At 46.8% G+C, this 18950-nt stretch overlaps 1 protein-coding gene across 9 annotated transcripts in view; it reads left to right on the top strand.

Moving 5' to 3' along the window:
• ANKS6 (ankyrin repeat and sterile alpha motif domain containing 6) overlaps window positions 1-18950 on the top strand; it is an 84702-nt gene that overhangs the window by 58580 nt on the left and 7172 nt on the right. For 5 of the 9 annotated variants that reach the window (XM_032164662.2, XM_032164661.2, XM_032164656.2 and 2 more), the window contains 2 exons: window positions 5952-6048; window positions 10042-13483. The exons of 1 other annotated variant lie outside the window; for it this stretch is intronic. In XM_032164662.2, coding sequence (XP_032020553.1) covers window positions 5952-6048; window positions 10042-10091 — 147 coding nt within the window. In that variant the 3' untranslated portion in view covers window positions 10092-13483. Of the gene's footprint in view, window positions 1-5951; window positions 6080-10041; window positions 13484-18950 lie in introns of those variants that run through there. 3 more of the 9 variants (XM_032164658.2, XR_009215204.1, XM_032164660.2) reach the window with 3 other exon arrangements.

The following is an 18950-nucleotide window of genomic DNA, read 5'->3' as shown; positions in this document are numbered from 1 at the left end:
CAGATAAAGTCCTCTGGAAGTGAGGACCGTGTATCATCATGAGTCATAGAGAAAAGGCATGTTTAGGAGAAGTGTAATAGTACAAAAGCAAATTTAACTTCTGCTGCATTATTCTAAGCTAGCAGTGCAACTGCCTGCTGGTTCTTAGATGTGCGAAGAGCTCCTCAGGCCAAAGGTGGCTTCCAAGAGCCGGTTCACTGCCCTTACAGCCTTCAGATGCTCTGGACCTTGGCTATTCTAGACTGGACTTGCCTGACCTTGACATCAAGGGTTCCTGCCTCTTTGATTTTGCTACAGGGCATGAACTTCTCTTTGTAACATTCATACTTTTTCTTTTGCAACGCAAGCTTGGCCAACCAAGAGAGAGTACCCATTGTGGCTCTAGTGCTCTGTACACATTAGAGAGCCCAGACCAGGACCCATGAGACGGGGAGGCCCAGCTTTCCTTGCCCGCAGTGTCTTTCTAGCTGTGGTCCACAGCACGCTGGTGGGTTTTAGAATCCATTTAATGGGGCATGAGCAGCACATTTTAGAAAATAGAATAGAAAATAGCAACATGCTTTTGGAGATAGAAAGGACAAAATGTTTCAGTTATATATGTTTACATGAAAACAGGGTGTGATATAAAATGCATTTTTTACACAATCAATAAGATTGAGCATTTTGGCCTAAAATTTTTTAAAAGTGAGTATTAACTAAAAACCTGGCTCATAATATAATAACATCAGTAAGTCTTATTAGGCATAGTAATATTAGCAAAACGTTGTGGACCCTCAGCCTGCAAGCCACATCACTTCCAGATGAACCCACCCCAGTATCAGAATTGTAATGTGTGCTCGAGTCTGCTCATTAGTTTGTTAGTTTCGGATGAGTTATATATTGGAGGTTTGCCAGAAATGAGGAGTTAGTTGGTCCTAAGTCATTGTTTCTTTCTGTTGCCCTTTTTTTGTGATTGTCAATGCAGTGCATATTGATTTTATTAAATTTACACAGTACCAAAATAGTGAAAAGAATTTTTTTAAGAAATCACAATCCGGCCGGGCGCGGTAGCTCACGCTTGTAATCCCAGCACTTTGGGAGGCCAAGGCGGGCGGATCACGAGGTCAGGAGATCGAGACCACGGTGAAACCCTGTCTCTACTAAAAATACAAAAAATTAGCCGGGCGTGGTGGCGGGCGCCTGTAGTCCCAGCTACTCGGAGAGGCTGAGGCAAGAGAATGGCGTGAACCCAGGAGGCGGAGCTTGCAGTGAGCCAAGATCACGCCACTGCACTCCAGCCTGGGTGACAGAGCGAGACTCCGTCTCAAAAAAAAAAAAGAAATCACAATCCAATCGCTCAGAGGCCAACACTGTTCACCTTTGGGCAGATTGCTCTGCAGTGTTTTGTGTCCTTTTTTTTTGTTTTTTCTTTTTTAAAGAGATGAAGTCTTCCTGTGTTGCCCAGGCTGGCCTCAAACTCCTGGCCTCAAAGGATCTTCCCACCTCAGCCTCTTGAGTAGCTTGGATTATAAGCACGCATCGCCACACCCTTAAATTTTTGTAAAATATGACTGAGATAAATTTGGGTCTGTAATTTTATATCCTGCTTTCTTTAATATGAAATATATGCAGCTACTCGTGTCATTAAGAACTCTTTTTCATATAAATTTGCATAGATGTGCTAAAATTAATTTTTAAAAAATTCCTACCTGTTGGTTATGTAGATTTTCAAACTGTATAAATGGTGCTGCAATGGACAGCTTTGTGTCTGAGGCCTTCTAATCCTCTCCTCACAGTAGATGTCTTAAAAGTGGAATTACTGAGTCAAAGAGTCAGAATCAAGGTATATGTACATCTGAATAACTTTCCGGAAAGAGCCAGTGAACAGTTCCACTAGCTGTGAGTGTGTGAGAGTTTGTTGTTCGTTTCACTGCAGCTTTGCCAGTGTTACTATCAGTTTGTTTTTTAATCTTTATTAATTTGATAGGCAAAAAAAAGGCACCTTGTTTTAATTTGCATTTTTTGAATTGCTAGATAGGTGAACCTTTTTTACTACATTTAATGGCTGTTTTTTTTTTCCTTTTGAGAGTTATCAGGCAGGTCCTTTGAAACTCAGGGATTTTTAAAGGGCAATTATCATTATCATCTTCAATCAGTTGTGGATGCAGGAAACAATTATGGTTTTAATCATCTACAGCTCCCTCCTAAGGTTAGCAGGCAGCGAGGGCCGGAACCCTGTCTTGCCCTGACCTCATTTCTCAGGCAATTAAGGCTAAGGTGGTGTTTAATAATAAAATTGCTGTCAACCCTTCCATTTACATTTTAGCCCTCGGCAGTTTGCACAGTGCCACCCCATTCATTATCTCAGGGTGAGCTTCAGTGCAGCGCTGGCAGGTAACATTATCCCCATTTTACAGATACTTAGTGGAAAAGGGGCGGGCCTGGGATGCTGGCGCTAATCAGTGGTAGAGTGAGGATTCCAGATCCTCTGACTTGGCATCCAATGCTCTGTCATACCCTCCAGCCTTTGGATTGTGTTGATGGAATCTGGAGGGCATTTTTCCAGCTTATTTAAAATTGTTTGGATGGGTTGGGATGAAGGGAGAATCTTACTGTCCTCTTGAGTCTAGGAGGCCTCATCAGCACAAGAGGTATCTGTGTGGGGGTCTGGAAAGGGGCCCCTCTGGGCTATGGGGAGTCCATGAAATGAAAGAAAGCTTGAAGTCTGGGCTCATTCAGTGGATTTTTCCCCCTTTTCACTCTTAGTAGAGAACAATCTGCCAGAGATGATACATTTTTAATTTACATTTTGACCATATTTATTAATTTTTAAAAATATGTTTAATCGCTGCTACCCTCTGAGGATAGGACCTGTCTGCCTCCAGCTACGCACACAGGGTCTGTTGGGGAAATGTGCTAAAATTAATTTTTAAAAAATTCCTACCTGTTGGTTATATGATTTTCAAACTTTGTATAAATGGTGCTGCAATGGACAGCTTTGTGTCTGAGGCCTTCTAATCATCTCACAGCCATCACCTGAGGGACTCTTATCATCCCTGTTTTGTAGATGAGGAAACCAAGGCCCAGGGAGATTAAGTATCTTGCTCAGGGTATCCCAGCTAGCAAATGGGAGAAATGGGCTCTGAACCTAGACTGTGACAGTCTCGCTCTGTTGCCCAGGCTGGACTTGACCTCCTGGGCTCAAGCGATCCTCCCACCTCGGTCTCCAAGTAGCTGGGGCTACAGGTGCATGCTGCCATGCCCAGCCCAGTCTCTGTTCTTTGTTGTTGTTGTTTTTAATTTTTTATTTCCTTAGATTATTGAGGAACAGGTGATGTTTAGTTACATGAGTAAGTTCTTTCATGGTGGTTTGTGAGATTTTGGTGCACCCATCACCCAAGCAGTATACACTGCACCCTATATGTAGTCTTTTATCCCTCACCCGCTTCCCATCCTTTCCCCCTCTGCCCCCCAAAGTCCATTGTGTCATTCTTAATGCCTTTGCATCCTCCTAGCTTAGCTCCACTTACAAGTGAGAACATACTGTGTTTAGTTACTTCAGTCCTGAGTTACTTCACTTAGAATAACAGTCTCCTTCACTTAGAATAATAGTCTCCAGTCTCATCCAGGTCACTGCAAATGCCATTAATTCATCCCTCTTTGTGGCTGCGTAGTATTCCATCGTTCATATACACACACACACACACACATATATATATACACACACTACAGTTTATTTACTCAATGATTGGTGGGCATTTGGGTTGGTTCCACGATTTTGTAATTGTGAATTGTGCTGCTATAGACATGTGTGTGCAAGTATCTTTTTCATATAATGGCTTCTTTTCCTCTGGGTAGATACCCAGTGGTGGGATTGCTGGATCAAATGGTAGTTCTACTTTTAGTTCTATAAGGAATCTCCACACTGTTTTCCATAGTGGTGGTACTAGTTTATATTCCCACCAGCAGTGTAGAAGTGTTCCCTTTTCATCACCTCCATTCTAGCATCTACTGTTTTTTTTATTTTTTTTATTATGGCCATTCTTGCAGGAGTAAGGTGGTATCACATTGTGGTTTTGATTTACATTTCCCTGATCATTAATGATGTTGAGCATTTTTTCATATGTTTGCTGGCCATTTGTATATTTTTTGAAAATTGTCTGTTCATGTCCTTAGCCCACTTTTTGATGGGATTGTTTGTTTTTTTCTTGTTGATTTGGTTGAGTTCATTGTAGATTCTGAATATTAGTCCTTTGTCAGATGTATAGATTGTGAAGATTTTTTTCCCACTCTGTGGGTTGTCTGTTTGCTCTGTTGACTGTTCCTTTTGTCATGCAAAAGCTCTTTAATTTAATTAAGTCCCAGCAATTTACTTTTGTTTTTATTGCATTTGCTTTTGGGTTCTTGGTCATGAAATCCTTGCCTAAGCCAATGTGTAGAAGGGTATTTCCAATGTTACCTTCTAGAATTTTTATAGTTTCAGGTCTTAGATTTAAATCCTTAATCCATCTTGAGTTGATTTTTGAATAAGCTGAGAGTTGAGTATCTAGTTTCATTCTCCTACATGTGGCTAGCCAGTTATCCCAGCACCATTGGTTGAAAAGGGTGTCCTTGCCCCAACTCTATGTTTTTGTTTGCTTTGTCAAAGGTCAGTTGGCTGTAAGTATTTGGGTTTATTTCTGGGTTCTCTATTCTGTTCCATTGGTCTATGTGCCTATTTTTATACCAGTACCATGCTGTTTTGGTAACTATGGCCTTATAGTATAGTTTGAAATCAGGTAATGTGATGCTTCCACATTTGTTCTTTTTGCTTAGTCTTGCTTTGGCTCTGCGGGCTCTTTTTCAGTTCCATATGAATTTTAGTATTGTTTTTTCTAATTTTGTGGAGAATGATGGTGATATTTTTATGGGAATTGCATTGAATTTGTAGATTGCTTTTGGCAATATGGGCGTTTTCACAATATTGATTCTCTCCATCCATGAACATGGGATGTGTTTCCACTTGTTTTTGTCATCTATGATTTATTTCAGCAGTGTTTTCTAGTTTTCCTTGTAGAGGTCTTTCGCCTCCTTGGTTAGGTATATTCCTAAGTATTTTATTTATTTATTTTTTTGCAGCTATTATAAAAGGGGTTGAGTTCTTGATTCGATTCTCAGCTTGGTCGCTGCTGTTGTATGGAAGAGCTACTGATTTGTGTACATTAATTTTGTATCCAGAAACTTTGCTGAATTCTTTTATCAGTTCTAGGAGCTTTCTGGAGCTGTCTTTAGGGTTTTCTAGGTAAACGATCATGTCATCAGCAAACAGCGACCATTTGACTTCCTGTCTGATTGCTCTGGCTAGGACCCAGTCTCTGTTCTTAACCTCTGAGTATTGCTGCCTCTGAGCCTGGTATGCAGTGATGATGTTTTCTGGGCTTAACGGAACATTCACATCCACCCTCTTTTCTCATCTGAAAATGTGTGTATAGGGGGCAGGGGGCGTTGTAGGAATGGATTGAGAAGTGAATCTCTGTGAAGACAAATCTGGCAGCTTTTGGGCAAAGGGAAGCAAAGGCAGTTTAAACTCTTATCCTGTAGCAGAAGGAAACTTGGCTCCCATTGAATTTTCTGGAAATCTGAGGACTGGAAAGATGCACAGAGGCTCAAGAAAGGAGACCTCGAATCTGGGCTGTGGGACTCGGGAGGAGTCAGTCCTGCCCTGGACTCGGACTCCCGCTCTGTCCAGGGGTTTGGGGTCCTGCATCCTGGGGCCTCTGCAGCATTGACAGGCTGCGATGGTGGGTGCTAGGGAGATTCTGACTCAGTACGTTTTTATTGAACTCGGTACTCTTTCAATTAGGTAATTTATTTTCCCCAAGATGCCCATGGGTTTTTGAAGTATGAGTTGAACATTAACAACACTGTCAATTGAATTAATGGTTAAAAGGTTTAATAAGACTTTCTGTGTCTGTTTTCAATTTCCTCCACAGGGACGCGAGAGACAAATTTTACAGGAAACCATTCACAACTTTCACTCTTCCTTTGAGAGCAGTGCCAGCAACACCAGGGCCCCTGGCAACAGCCCCTGTACGTGATCCTCCTTCCCGCAGCCACCACCGTGAGCTCTCTGAATCCTGGGACCCCTTCACATGGCCACAGCCCCAGCCCTGCCCCTGCCACACTGCTGTGCCTTAGTCACGTTGTTCCCTTTGCTCAGGATGCCCGCTTCACATCCACTGCATTCGTTGGTAGTACTTGTTGCTGCAACAAACTTCAACACACAGGGACAGATTCCCATGTAACAGCCCAGTAGGGGTGCTCTTGGTTGGCAGGTTGGTTCACACAGTGATGCAGGGACTCAGCTCCTTTTATCCTGTGCTCTGCCCTCCCCGGGAGCCTCAGAGTTTGCTTCTGGCTGGCGGCAAGGGAAAGGGACGATGGAGAAGGCACGGCTGCTTCTTACCTGCCTTGCTGTTAACTGACACACATCACTCCTGCTCATGTCCCCTTGGCCACTGGTAGTCATGTGGCCCCACCTGGATCAGAGGAGGCTGGGATGTGCAGTGTCCACATAGTGGCTTCCCAGCAACAACTTTTGACTTAGATGAGGGGTATGTATTATGTTGAGAGGTTAGCCTTCCTGCCACATCTTCCCTTAAAACTTCTAACTTGTCCCTCCTGGTCCAAGTCACCTGTCAGTTTAAGTCTCTTTTTTGACCCCCTTTCAGCCACTGGGTCCCTTAGTGCTGTGTATGTGACTGCTCTAGCATTCCACTGCACCTGCTGCATACAGCTTACAGCATGCATTCAAGATGTGTATGTCAAACGCATTTTTCTTTTTTGCAAAGACAGTCTATTATAGAAGGAAAGAAGTGGAGGCCTGCTGTGTGGATCCCTTCTTCTTCCTAGCTTTCAGTTTCCTTATCTGCAAAGTGGAAGGTGAGACCAGATGATGCTCTGGTACTCCACAATGCTCACCTCTATCACTGCAGGGCTTTCTGCACTGAAAGTGGAAGCAGAAGACTAATGGGTCACATTGTGAAAGGCCTCTGGTGCTCAAAGTTTCTAGGCAAAGAAGTGAAAATTTGGAATTTTTTCTACATCCTGTTAATGCTGTGTTCCTCAAAAGGGAATTGGCTTGTGTAGTTTCCTACCATATCATATTATATTAAATTAGAGGGGCCCTGACTTTTAAAACCCACTGGCTTTCTGAAGTGTTTTCCAGTGAGTGACTCATTCAGCCAGTGCTTGTTGCATTTATGTTAGCTACCAGGTGCCGAGCGTGCAGACACAATCCAGAGCCTTCAGGCTCTCGACAGGCAAGAGAACACCTGTAAATAGATGGTCCTGACATTGAGAGGCAGCATGGTAGAGTGGGCAGACCTTGTGCTCTGGACTCAGGTTCAAAGTTCAGATGCAGCTCAATGGCCTCTTAATTGGAGCTTAGAACCAGTATGCCCAAAGTGCTGGTTCTGCAGGAAGTACCCAGTTGATGGTAGGCTGCACAGAATTTGATCTCTACCCTGAGCCGTGCTGAGCCACAGGTTGGTCTCCTTGGGAGGTGCCTTCTCTCATCTGTCCCTCCACCAGCCATGAAAGCCCACTCCCCTACGCTGGCTTTCAGAGGCTGTCGTGACCTTACTGCCCAGAGCCTCGTAGTTTTTCTTCCCCTGCCCTGATAGTGGGTGTTTTTCCTCTAAATCCTCTCAGCCTTCCACCCACAGAAGCCAACTTTCCATGGGACTGAAGACAAAGTGTTTCATTTAGCTGTTACTGACAGACACCTTTACGAAGGTTACTCATGTCCCAGCCTGTTTAAGGAGACACACTCATTCATCCCCTACTATGTGCTGGTAGCTTTACCTTTGTCATTTCATCCTCATGGCCACCCTGGAGGTGGCATTGTGTAACCTCATCTTGCACATCCGGGAAATGGATGCTTAGGAGAGGGAAGCTTCTTACCAGTTAAACAGCCCAGAAGGAGCAGATCTGGGGTCAGAACTGGACCTGGTGGGCTTGCAAGCCTGTGCCTTTTCCACTAACTCCTATTGACTCCTGGAGCTAGAAGCACTTGTGATTCTTGTTTTAATTTACTGATGGCTTCAGGGGTTAACAGTAGGCCTAGAATTGTTTGCCTCTGAAATTCATGGCCCCTGATGTTATGTGCTCTGGAGTTTTGTGCCTGCTTTTTGCTGTGGTCCTGTTTTTTTCATAACCATATACTGGTATAGCTTCCACTTAGGTAAGTTTGATTGAACAATGATACACAGCTGTGCCGGGGGGGGGTCACCTTTTCACAAATGTAGACCTCCATGAACTCACTGGATGACCCTGGACGGAGCGGAGCTATTCCCATTTTGTAGACAGGACAGCAGAGGCTCCAGACAATGTCTGTCTTTTCTTTTTCACTGGACTCAAGTGTCCAAGGCTTTTTGTCCTAGGAAGTTTGCGTGCTGGTTCACAAGAGGTCCCTGGCACCCATTCTGGGGATGTTTGGATGTGGCTGGTAGGCAGGGAAGAGAAAGGGCACCCCAGCAGGGCATATATGGAGGCAGCACAGAACATGTAGGTTATAGATCGTCAGGGAGGAGGGGTCAGTTGGGTGCTTGTTTTTCTGATTTTTGGTCATTGATCACCCCCTTCCCTTCCCACATGTGTCCCCAGCCTGCCTGTGGCTGTTCCCCCCACAAGAAGCACCTCCCTTGCTCGGTGACCTTCACCAGCATTTCCCAAAAGTATGCTCCTTGGAACCCTGGTTCCACAGGATGTTAATAGGTTTTTCGTAAAGAAAAGCAGGGTGTGCATGTGAAAGTGGGGTGAGGTTCCCTGGTCGAGTAGGTTTGGCAGACACTAAAGCAAGCTACACAATCATCTTTGCTGCAGGCCTCTCATAACCTTCAGCATGCCAGCATGTGTCAGGCCTCTTCACAGGGCCAAGAAGCTCATAACATCTCCCACATTACTCTCATCACTTCTCCAAGGTGCTTTTGCAAGACTGGAATTCCTTGAACAGCACTGGGGAAGCCCCGCTTTGACTGGAACAGCGGCAGCCAAGAGGCCTCGCAGCCCTGGGAGTGGGTCAGGGCCCTTGGTGGTCACCTTTTTCTCCGCAGCAGCTCTCTGCAGAGGTGGCCTGCTTGGCAGTGGGACATCAGGGGACAGGGCCTGCTTTGAGATGGCAGGGTCCCTGTTCCGAGAGCTCTCCAGCCTGAGGGCATTGAGCTCAGGCTCCACCCTGAGCTCTCCTGCAGGGTGGAGTGCATTGTTTCCCAGCACCCAGGCAGTGTCTTGCTGGTGTGTCCTGGGTGCTGAATGTCCAAATCCCCACTGGCCACAGAGGGCTCCTGCCTCTCTACTTCAGCGCCACAAAATTATATGGAGGCCAGCTGGTTTTGTGAGGAGAGCGTTTATTTTTTAATTCTTTTGTTTGCCGAACGTTTACTGAGCATCTACCCTGTGCCAGCCCTACTCGTGTGCTCTGTCTCCAAAGATGAAAAAGGACTTCACTGCCCTCAAGGGAACCCCACAGTATTCTAGAGTAGACAAGCACGTCGGTGAGATGGTGCGGTGTTGAAGCGTGCTGGGTATATGGCTCAGGGAAAGTCATCGATGATGGCTCAGGCTCAGTCTGGGCAGGCCCCAGAGGAGAGAGCTGGAGTGGGGCCTCAAAGGGCAGGTTTAGGCAGAAAAGAGAAAGGGCATCCCAGCTGGGGCATGTGCAAAGGCAGCACGTAATGTGTAAGTTCTAGATCGTCAGGGAGGAGGGGTCAGTTGGGTGCCTGTTTTTCTGCTTTTGGTCCTTTGAAATGAGTAGAAGCAACCTGTTACCCTGGAAAGAGCACTGGACATGGTCAGACCTAGCGCTGCATGATGTTGAGCACGTTTCTTCTTCCCTTTGAGACTCAGTTTCCCTTTTGGTTACAAGGGGATAGTAGCCCCCAGGGATCAGGTGAAAGTGAGAAAGCCCTTTCCACACGGTGGAGCGGTGCGGATGTGGGAAACCTCAGAGATGCTTGCACATTTTAAATCCTTTCATCTCTCAACTCTCTTCTTTCTTCTCTCCCTTCTGCCTTGACGTAGCCATGGCTGGGTGGGTGAGGCCAGAAGAAACTGCTTCCGGCAAGAGGTAGCAGCCGCTGAGGTGGCTCTGCTGGCATCGGAGCCCACAGAAGTGAGGAGTGACCGATGGACCTGCCCTCCAAATGTGCCTGACTCTGGGTCTTGCTGTCATTGGGTTTCCCAGCATGGCAGACAGAAAGAAAGATAGTTTGGCCAAGTCGTAGAGGCTGATCCAGCAGGTAAAAAGGGGGCAGGGAACCCGTCTCTTTTGCTCTTGCCTCGGAGCTGCCTGAAGACATGGGTCAGGCTGGAGGCTGGACAACTTTGGACAGATACGCTGACCTGTGCTTCCAAGTAAATGCCTGCTGAAGAGCCCGGGACCCTTCCTGGGAGAATTCTGCAGCCAGAATGAAGGTGCTGTCAGCAGGAGGCTGTGAAGCACCATCCTGTCGCTGTCCTTGTCCATTCCTAGCAAGTTAACTGTGTCTTGTTAACCAGCAGTTCCTGTTCAACGTGTAAAGAGACCTGATGTTTTCCCTAATAAAGCTGATAGCAAATTTTGCAGGACTGGCCTGCAGAAGGAATCTCCCTGGGTGAGGTGGGTTCTCTGGCCTCAGGGGGGCTCTGCTCCTCCTTAACATGCAGCCTAAGAGTGGATTTAGACCCTGCCTTAATTTTAGCCCCCCAGCTGAGAATCCAGTCCCAAAAATAACAGTTGTTGTTGCCAAAGCTTGGGAATGACAGAAGGGAAATCCACACAGAATCACGGGTAGTGAGCTTGAGCACAAAGCCCAGTTCATTGTCCTCGGCTCCCCTCCCCAGCACTGCGCTTCCTTCCTAAGGGTGAGACCACATCTTCTTGCCCTCGAGAACTCCCTTTGCTCCAGGACCCCCGCCAACTTGGGGCCCTGCCCAGCAGAGTGGAGCCATCTCGCATCAGCATAGGGAACCCTACCAGGTTCCCATTTCCTGCTGGAGCCCTCTCCAGGGCTGAGACACAGGGCATGGCCATCCTTGTCTCGGAGACCCTGTCTCCACCTCCAGGTTTGGCCTTCCCCTATAGGGCCCTCACTAGGGCCACTGTATTCACTGCCAAGAGTCTAGGATGCCATTTTAGTTTCTGCCCAAGAGAGTGTCCATTTTCCTCACCATAGACACTTTTTATTATTTTATTGTTATGTTTATGCAGGGACTTAATTCTTTGAAAGATTATTGTTTGTCGGCCTATGTATATTAAATGATGTAAAGTTATCTTCCCACTTTGACTGCATTCATCCAAGGCGTAAAACACTGCCCAAATTCCTGCCTGTCATAGCTGTTATGGGGCGAGTCCCTGGGTCCACCAGGCGCAGCTTCTAGAAGTCACCTTGCCTCATCTTCACAGGAACCCTGTGAGGCAGCCTGAAACTCCTCTTTCTGTCAGTATGGTGACTGTGGCACACAGATGCTAACCAACTTTGTTGAGGTCACACAGATGACAAGGGACAGTCTGGTCTGAGTGCAGGCCTCACACACTTCCTGGTGTCTTACTGTCTGTCGTCAGCACAGAGGAGAATGTGGAATTTGAATAACCCGGCCAGCAAGACAAATGAAACCTGTTGTTTAGCCTCTGCAGCTTGTTCACAACTTGGAGAGGAGGGCTTCTGAAAGCTATAAATAGCCTAGTGATTCTGTTTCTTTTAGGAATTCTCACAAGTGGCCTGGCACGGCGGCTCATGCCTGTAATCCCAGCACTTTAAGAGGCCGAGGCGGAAGGATCGCTTGAGGCCAGGAGTTCAGGGTTGCAGTAAGCTATGATCACACCACTGCACTCCAGCCTGGGTGACAGAATGAGACCCTGTCTCAAAAGAATAATAAGAATTCTTGCAAGTTGGGACTGCCTTGTTTATGCTTCCCCGGTCCCAGTAGCTCACATTGGTGGGCTTAGCCCTAGGGGGCCTTAGGAAGGTGGTGGTGGGGAAGCTGGGGGGCCCTGGAGGGTGGGGCAAGGGTCTGGGAAGACCATGGGCACGGGGCCAGCACTCCACGAGAAAGAACGTTCCAGGGATCTGAGCTTCCCAGGGACGGGAGCATTCCTTAGGCACAGAAGCTGGGCCAGCCTGTGCCAGGGCAGCTAGAGAGGGGATGCAGACTTGGGCTGGGGGTTGGACCAGGTCAGTGGTCCCCACGCACCAGTACCAGGTGGAGGTGATATGAGAAAAACAAGAACGAGGCCATGAGTTTGTCTGACACTGGATGTTTCCATTTGACATGCTGGCCTTCATTCCAATGCAAGTCCCTCCTACTTTGGAAGAGGCTGGGTGTGGTGGTGATAGTTTTAGTTTTACTGGTGTGTGAAATCCAAAAGTTTGAGCAACACTGTTCTAGGTCAGTTTTGTGATCCCATCCAGCCCGGTGGTTCTGTGAAAAGCTATAAAAAGAAGGGGGAGTGGCTCCTCAATAAGTTCGGCATAGAATGACCATGAAACCCCAGCACTTCCACTCCTACGTATATGCCCCAGAGAACTGAAAATAGGTACTTAAACAAAAGCTTGTACATGAATATTAATAGCAGCACTATTCACAATAGACAAAAGGTGGAAACAACCCAAATGTCCAATGGATGGATGCACAAAATTTACATCCATACAATGGAATATTATTCAGCCATAAAAAAAAAAACGAAGTTGATACATGCTGCAACCTGGGTAAACCTTGAAAACAGTAGGCTAAGTTAAACCAGACACCAAAGGCCACATATTCCATGATTCCATTTATGTGGAATGTCCACAATAGGCAAATCCATGCAGACAGCAGGTTCATGGTTGTCGGGCTAGGTGGAGAATGGAAAGTGACTGTTTAATGAGTAGGGGGTTTCCTTTCAGGGTGATGAAAAAGTTGTAGAATTAGCTAATGGTAATGTACGACATTGTGAATGTCCTTAATGCTACTGAACAGTAGACTTAAAATGGCTGGTTTTATGTTATATATGTTTCATAATTTTTTAAAAAGGTTTGGGGGGTGGAGGTTGTGGGCGTGCCCGTGACCTGGCTGGTGTTTCGCCTTCAGTGAGTCTTGTTCATCTCTACCATGCCGTTCAGTGTGACAAGTGTGTGGCCCTTCTAGGGTCTTCCCTTTCCTCTCCCTGCCACATACATGTGCCCCTTTGTCAGAGCGGTCTAGATAGACTGAGGGTCTTCAGCCAGTATCCCCAGAGCCCAGCACAGAAAATGCTTTGAGAATGAGCTAGTGAATGAGGTGGGGCTGCCTGGTCCTGGTCCTGTGGAGGGGAGAGGTCAGGATGTTCTCAGGGCACCAGCTCATTTCACCGGCTCTGCGCCCCTTCACCGCTCCTCTGGTTCTCATTTCCTGTCTCAGCGTGGCTCAGAGCTTCTCTGCCTCATGTGCTCACAGCTCTTTAGCAGGATAATTGTCTCCACTTTCATCATGACCCAGACACTCCCTTTGAGTCCGAAGATGAGTGTTCCCTGAAGTGCCCAGGCATTGGCATGGACACCCACTTGACTGACTTGTTCAGCTGTGGGTGCCCTGTGGACTCCCATGGACTCCCACTACCCCCCTGCCTCCGCCGCAGCCGTTGGCCTCTCCTTCCGCGCAGTCCTACCTTTCTTCTTCCCTTCCATAGGTGTCTGTCCCAAGACCAGTTCCTAAGCAACAGGCTGCAGGCTCTGCTTCACCTCAGAGCGCACTTCCCAGGGAACCCAGCCTGTGACAAGGGGCTTTCTAAACCGTTGGGTGTGCGTGGAGGGGAACCTTGGCGACGAAGAAAGAGCTAAAGCTGGAGGCTGCGCACCATTGTCACTGCAGCTTCTGTGGGGTGACTTCATGGGTGTCACATGACTAGGAGGCCATGTGGGGGTGCTGACAGCCTTTCTCCGGTAGGCGAGCACGTCCATGCAGCAGACACTGATGGCACACCCTCGCCGGCACGTGGGATGCACCAGGGAGCAAAGCAAATTCCCTGCCCTCTAGGAGCTTGTGATCCACTGGCGTCACAACACCCCAGCTCACAGGGCTGCTGTGAGGACTCACATCATTCAATGCCCAGCACAGTGCGTGGCACATGGAGGTGATCCTTGGGCACAGAAACTTTTAATCATTCATTTTCTCACTGTTCCTTGGAGGGCATAGGAGCTCCTCATCAGCAGTCACCATGCCCCTGGAGCTGAGAGCAGGCAGAGGAGCTGGGATATGGACCTGTGGCAAGGCCCAGGGATCCACTGGCCAGACTTATTGCAAGAATAAATGGAAAATATTTGTTAATTAGGTAGCAATAAACGCACATAATTTAGTTTACAAACCATAGTCACATAAGGAAGAATATGGAGCAAAGGAAATTGTGGGGAAGTGCAAAGTGCAGACTGTTTTTAGAGCCACGTGATAGGTCTCCATTGATCCCCTGTCTGTCATGAACTTAAACATAGGCCACTTATCATTCCTGGGTCACACTGACTTCGCTTTTAATTTCAAGTTTATTTTAAAGAGTTCGCAAGTTATTATCAATAAATTTTTTGTTGTTGTTCAAGATGTAACACATTGATGTTTTTATGTCCTCTATTGAGAGCAAGATCAGGGAGAGCTTTCACCACAACCCCGTAAGAGTTCCAGGCTGTGTAGAGCCCAGGGCTCGGGCCGAAGGAGCCCTTCCGACAGAAATCTCATAGCCCGATAAAATTGCCCAAGGGGCTCCTGCTCACCTGCAGTGAGCTCTTCAAGCTTCTTGAGCTTTCTACTGCTCGGGGCATGGCTCTTTGCATGATTGATCACTCATAACACCTGTGTGGGGCTTTCCTCGCTACAGCCTTGCTACTCAAAGTGTTGTCCATGGACACTTGTAAGAAATGCAGGCCCTGCAGGGTCCCCAGGGGATGCATATGTGCACTGCAGCGTGAGAGGTGGCGCATTCATCTTCTCAAGCACCACATGCGTGTGAGCACTGTGATGCTGTTCCCTCCTACACTGTGGGAAGCAGGCTCTGCAGGCAAGATGACCCACCCAGAGTCACACGGATAGGCAGGGCAGAACTGAGACTCACCCTGGCTTCTCAGGTTTCCCTTCAACCCCAGTAAGCATTTCTTCTGGTTGTACATGCATGCTTCATCCTCTCATCCACCCAGAGGTACATTATTACAACCTATGTTACAAACGAGCAAAGTAAGGCACAGAGAAGTCAAGTAACTTGCTTAAAGTTGCCATGCCTTGATTAGACCTGATTTATTTGTGGGAATGATCATTTAGGAATCCTAAGCATAGTAGGTGATCGGCAGGGCAGGGTATTCATATTCATCCTGGCGCAGTGGAGGCCCCGAATCATGAAACCTGGGTTTGACTTCTACGTGCACCATCGAGGGCTGAAAGCACAGATCGCCTCATCTCTGAGGCCTCAGTTTTCCCATCCGTAGGATGGGGGTTAGCGAATGCTATCTGGCAAAGCTGTGGTGACGATTAAATGAGGTAATAACTGCTGGAGTATATTGTAAACTGTCAAATGTGCACGTGCTGGTTAGTGGCTTTATTCTCCATGGTCCCAGCATGATGGTGGAAGAGGAAGAAGCTTGGAGAACAGGGAAGTTGCAGTAGGTGGAACTTCAGGGTTGCCATGGGAACCAAAGCTCTGAGGCTGATCAAGGCAGGAAATACCATCTGGTTTTAGACACCAAAAAGCTTCGACTCACACTGGACTTATTTCTGTAAACAGCAGAATTAACATCATCCTCTAGCAGCGACGTCAACCCAGGCAATCTGGAGATTATTTGTCTTTCTCCTGATTTCCATGGTCAGATCTGGACAAAGCACCTCAGGAACTCCGTATTCATCGCCTGTCACTTCCAGAGAAATGTGGACAAGTCGCTTAATAAGTGAGCTTAAATGGAAGAAAAACACCCAACCCCTTCTCTTCCCAGGCTTTGCAAGCTCAGGAGGAAAGCTGGAGGTGGTGCCCAGGGACAGCAGTGGGGAGAGCTAGGGTCCCAGTGGGTACTAAAGCTGGAAGGGCATTTAGAGAGCATCCCGTCTTTCCACCAAATGATGGGGGATACACACCCAGAACCAGATGGTGCTGGTCCAAGGTCACACAGCAGATCAGTGACAAAACAAACTCGCACCTAAGTCTCTCAACTCTAAATGCACGGTTTTTCCACTCCACCAATCGCGTCTTCCTTTGATGTTTGTTCCAGCATTGTAGTGATGCTCCCCAGGAAACATTAGACTTGGGATTTCTCTGGTTCCCTATGGATTCTACAAGAGGAGAAGCAGAATATTTCTTGAGTCCTACACCTCCCAGGGATTTCACAGGAAGCCATCATTGCTTTGTTGTTTTCTTGGGAGAAACAAGATTTCTGTAAACTCCATGAAACAAAATGGTTCAGGGTGAAATTTTAAAACTAAGAGGGCTATGCCTTAAAGTTTTCAAAATCTAGAGGAATATCCCTAGTTCAGTGCAGCCCCAAATTTGGCAGAGGTCTCATGGGATGAGGGCTTTTCTCACTGGGCTGCTAGGAATGATTTAAGCAGACAGCATTGCTGAGAATGTAGGCTCAGGGTGACATCTGCTGTGCTGAGCAGCCTTGCTTGCCCTCTCTGAGCCTGTTTTCCCCATGTACACTGTAAGGCAGGTTTGATGTCACCATCTGTGAGGTTTCTTCCAGCTTTGACAGTCTGTGACTTGATAATCATTTTCTAAGAAAGGAAAGGAGATTCATTGCTCCTGGAGTCACCTGATGCTTTGTTCATCTGCTGACATGAACCTGCGTTGAGAGGGATCAGCCCTGGGCCCTTCAGTGCTTGCCAGCTGGGACCTGGGAGTTTCCTATGAATGGAGCTCAGAGGGAAGGGGTCTCTATCCATTCTCAAGGGGTGGGCAACACCTGAGCCTGCCATCTCCAGTCATGGCCCCAGGATCATTAGCCTGAGCTGGCAGGTGACGCCCGAGGGTAGCTGCCAGGGCAACTGTTCTTCCATGCTGTATTTACTCCAAGTCACCCCAATACATCCTCAGATACCCAGGCTGTGCCCTCAGCACCTCCATCCTGTGTCCGCCAGTGGGGTTCCAGGCAGCTTCATTTCCTGGGAGTTGAGTCAGGGGACTTAGGAGCTGGGCAATCTCCCAACCCCTAGTGATGGGAAGCTACATCACTAGGGCTGTCTCTCACCTTCTGCCCCTTGGGATAGACAAGGTCCTCCTATTGCTTTTCCACTTGCTAGGAGCCATGGGAACCACTTCAGAGCTGTCTCAGGGGACCCTCTGAGCCTCTGCAGCTGGGTTTGGAGATCTCTGGGGTTGCCAGAGTGTGGAGAACTGCCTTAGCTGAGGGGAAGGAAGATCTGGAAAGCACTATCTGAAATTTGTTTCTAACCTGGTTCCCAGGGCACGAAAATGGGATGCTTCAGTCTGAAATAACTTGACAAATACAAAATAGAAAAGCTGAGATCCCCAAAGCAGACAGCTCCATGTTTCCAGTCCAGCTAAGGGAAGGGGAATAACAATCCTAGCTGTGTGAGCCTGGGGAAGTTACTTAATCTCTCTGAACCTCTGGATCTTTCAGTCTTCCTACCAGTAAAATGGGTGTAATACATGTATCCTTCTATGATGGTTGTGAGGATTAAATGAGAAAAAGTATCCCCAGTGCCTAGCACTTAGTTGGTGCTTAAAAAATTTGTAGAAGTTGTAAAGCACTTCCATTTCTACTCTCCAATTGAAGCTTCTTAAGGAAAAGTGTACATGGTAAATTGCATTTTACAGGCCAGACAAAACTGCAGCTCCAACAGATGGGATGACTTGTAGAAAGATCACAAGTCAGTTCCATGTTAGACTGGTGTCTGTCTGACATCTGAGTTCAAAGCTCTTTCTGTCTTTCTACAACCATGATATGTATCACTTTCTGAATTTTTTTTTAAATTAAAGGAATGAAAATGAACTTGAGTCATGTTTATTCCCTTGAGACATGACACCTGAGGAAGGTGAGAACTGAGAAATCCTCACTTTCAACATTTTACTTGCTTCCTTTTCTTGTAGTTCTGAGAGGCACCTCGTTTGGAAACCCATTTTGTTGCATGCATCTTTCCTTCATATTCTTCCTTGCTCTTTTCAGCTGTGGAGTTGTTTGTGCTGACAATGTCTAGTATGTTCTCTAGGAAGTTAACACCCCAGAAAGCAAAGTCTTCTTTAGTGACGAATACTCAGCCTGGGAAACACAGGTAGAGAACATCTCTATCTGAGAAAGTAGCTTGAAATTGGGTCATGTAGAAGATCTTGAGAAACAATCAAGCTTCTTCCTCCCTCTCTGCAGGTGTAGGAGTATAGAATTGTAATCCAGGAAAGAGGGGACATGAGAGAGCTGGTAAGTGGAGCTAAACTTCTTAAGACACAAAAAGCACACAGCCCTAAGGCAAATAATAATAAAAGATTTGACTACATAAAAATTAAAGATTTCTTTTTAAATGAAGGACACAATGTGAACAGACAAGGAGAAGATATTTGCAGTATCTAAATCTGATGAGGGATTAATAAGGGATTAGTAGCTAGAAATATTTGCAAACCAAGAAAAGGTCATTGACAGAAACAGACACTTGAATATTTGACAAGCATAGGAAAAGATGCTCAACCTTACTGGTAACTGAGAGACATGCAAATTACAGTAAGACTCCATTGTATACCCATTAATTTCAAAAACTAGGAAGTTGGATAATGCTACATGTTGGCAAGGATGTGGGTCATGTTCGCTGGCATGGCCATCTGGAAAGCAGCCTGGCATATTAAAGAGAAGTTGGGTATGTGCCTGCCTGAAGTGCGCCCCCACCCCAGGCCTGTGTGCCCTGAGATGGGTCTCATCCTCCTCCTGCTGTAGGCTGTGTCATGGGGATTGGTCCCTCCAGCTTGCATTTCCCAGGCTTCTTGTCATCTGACTCCCACTGAGTGGCCCTGATGGGCC

The sequence above is a fragment of the Hylobates moloch genome, unplaced genomic scaffold (genome assembly GCF_009828535.3).
Source record: "Hylobates moloch isolate HMO894 unplaced genomic scaffold, HMol_V3 SCAFFOLD_10, whole genome shotgun sequence".
Classification (NCBI taxonomy): Eukaryota; Metazoa; Chordata; class Mammalia; order Primates; family Hylobatidae; genus Hylobates; species Hylobates moloch.
This window is presented reverse-complemented; position numbering and strand designations above follow the sequence as displayed.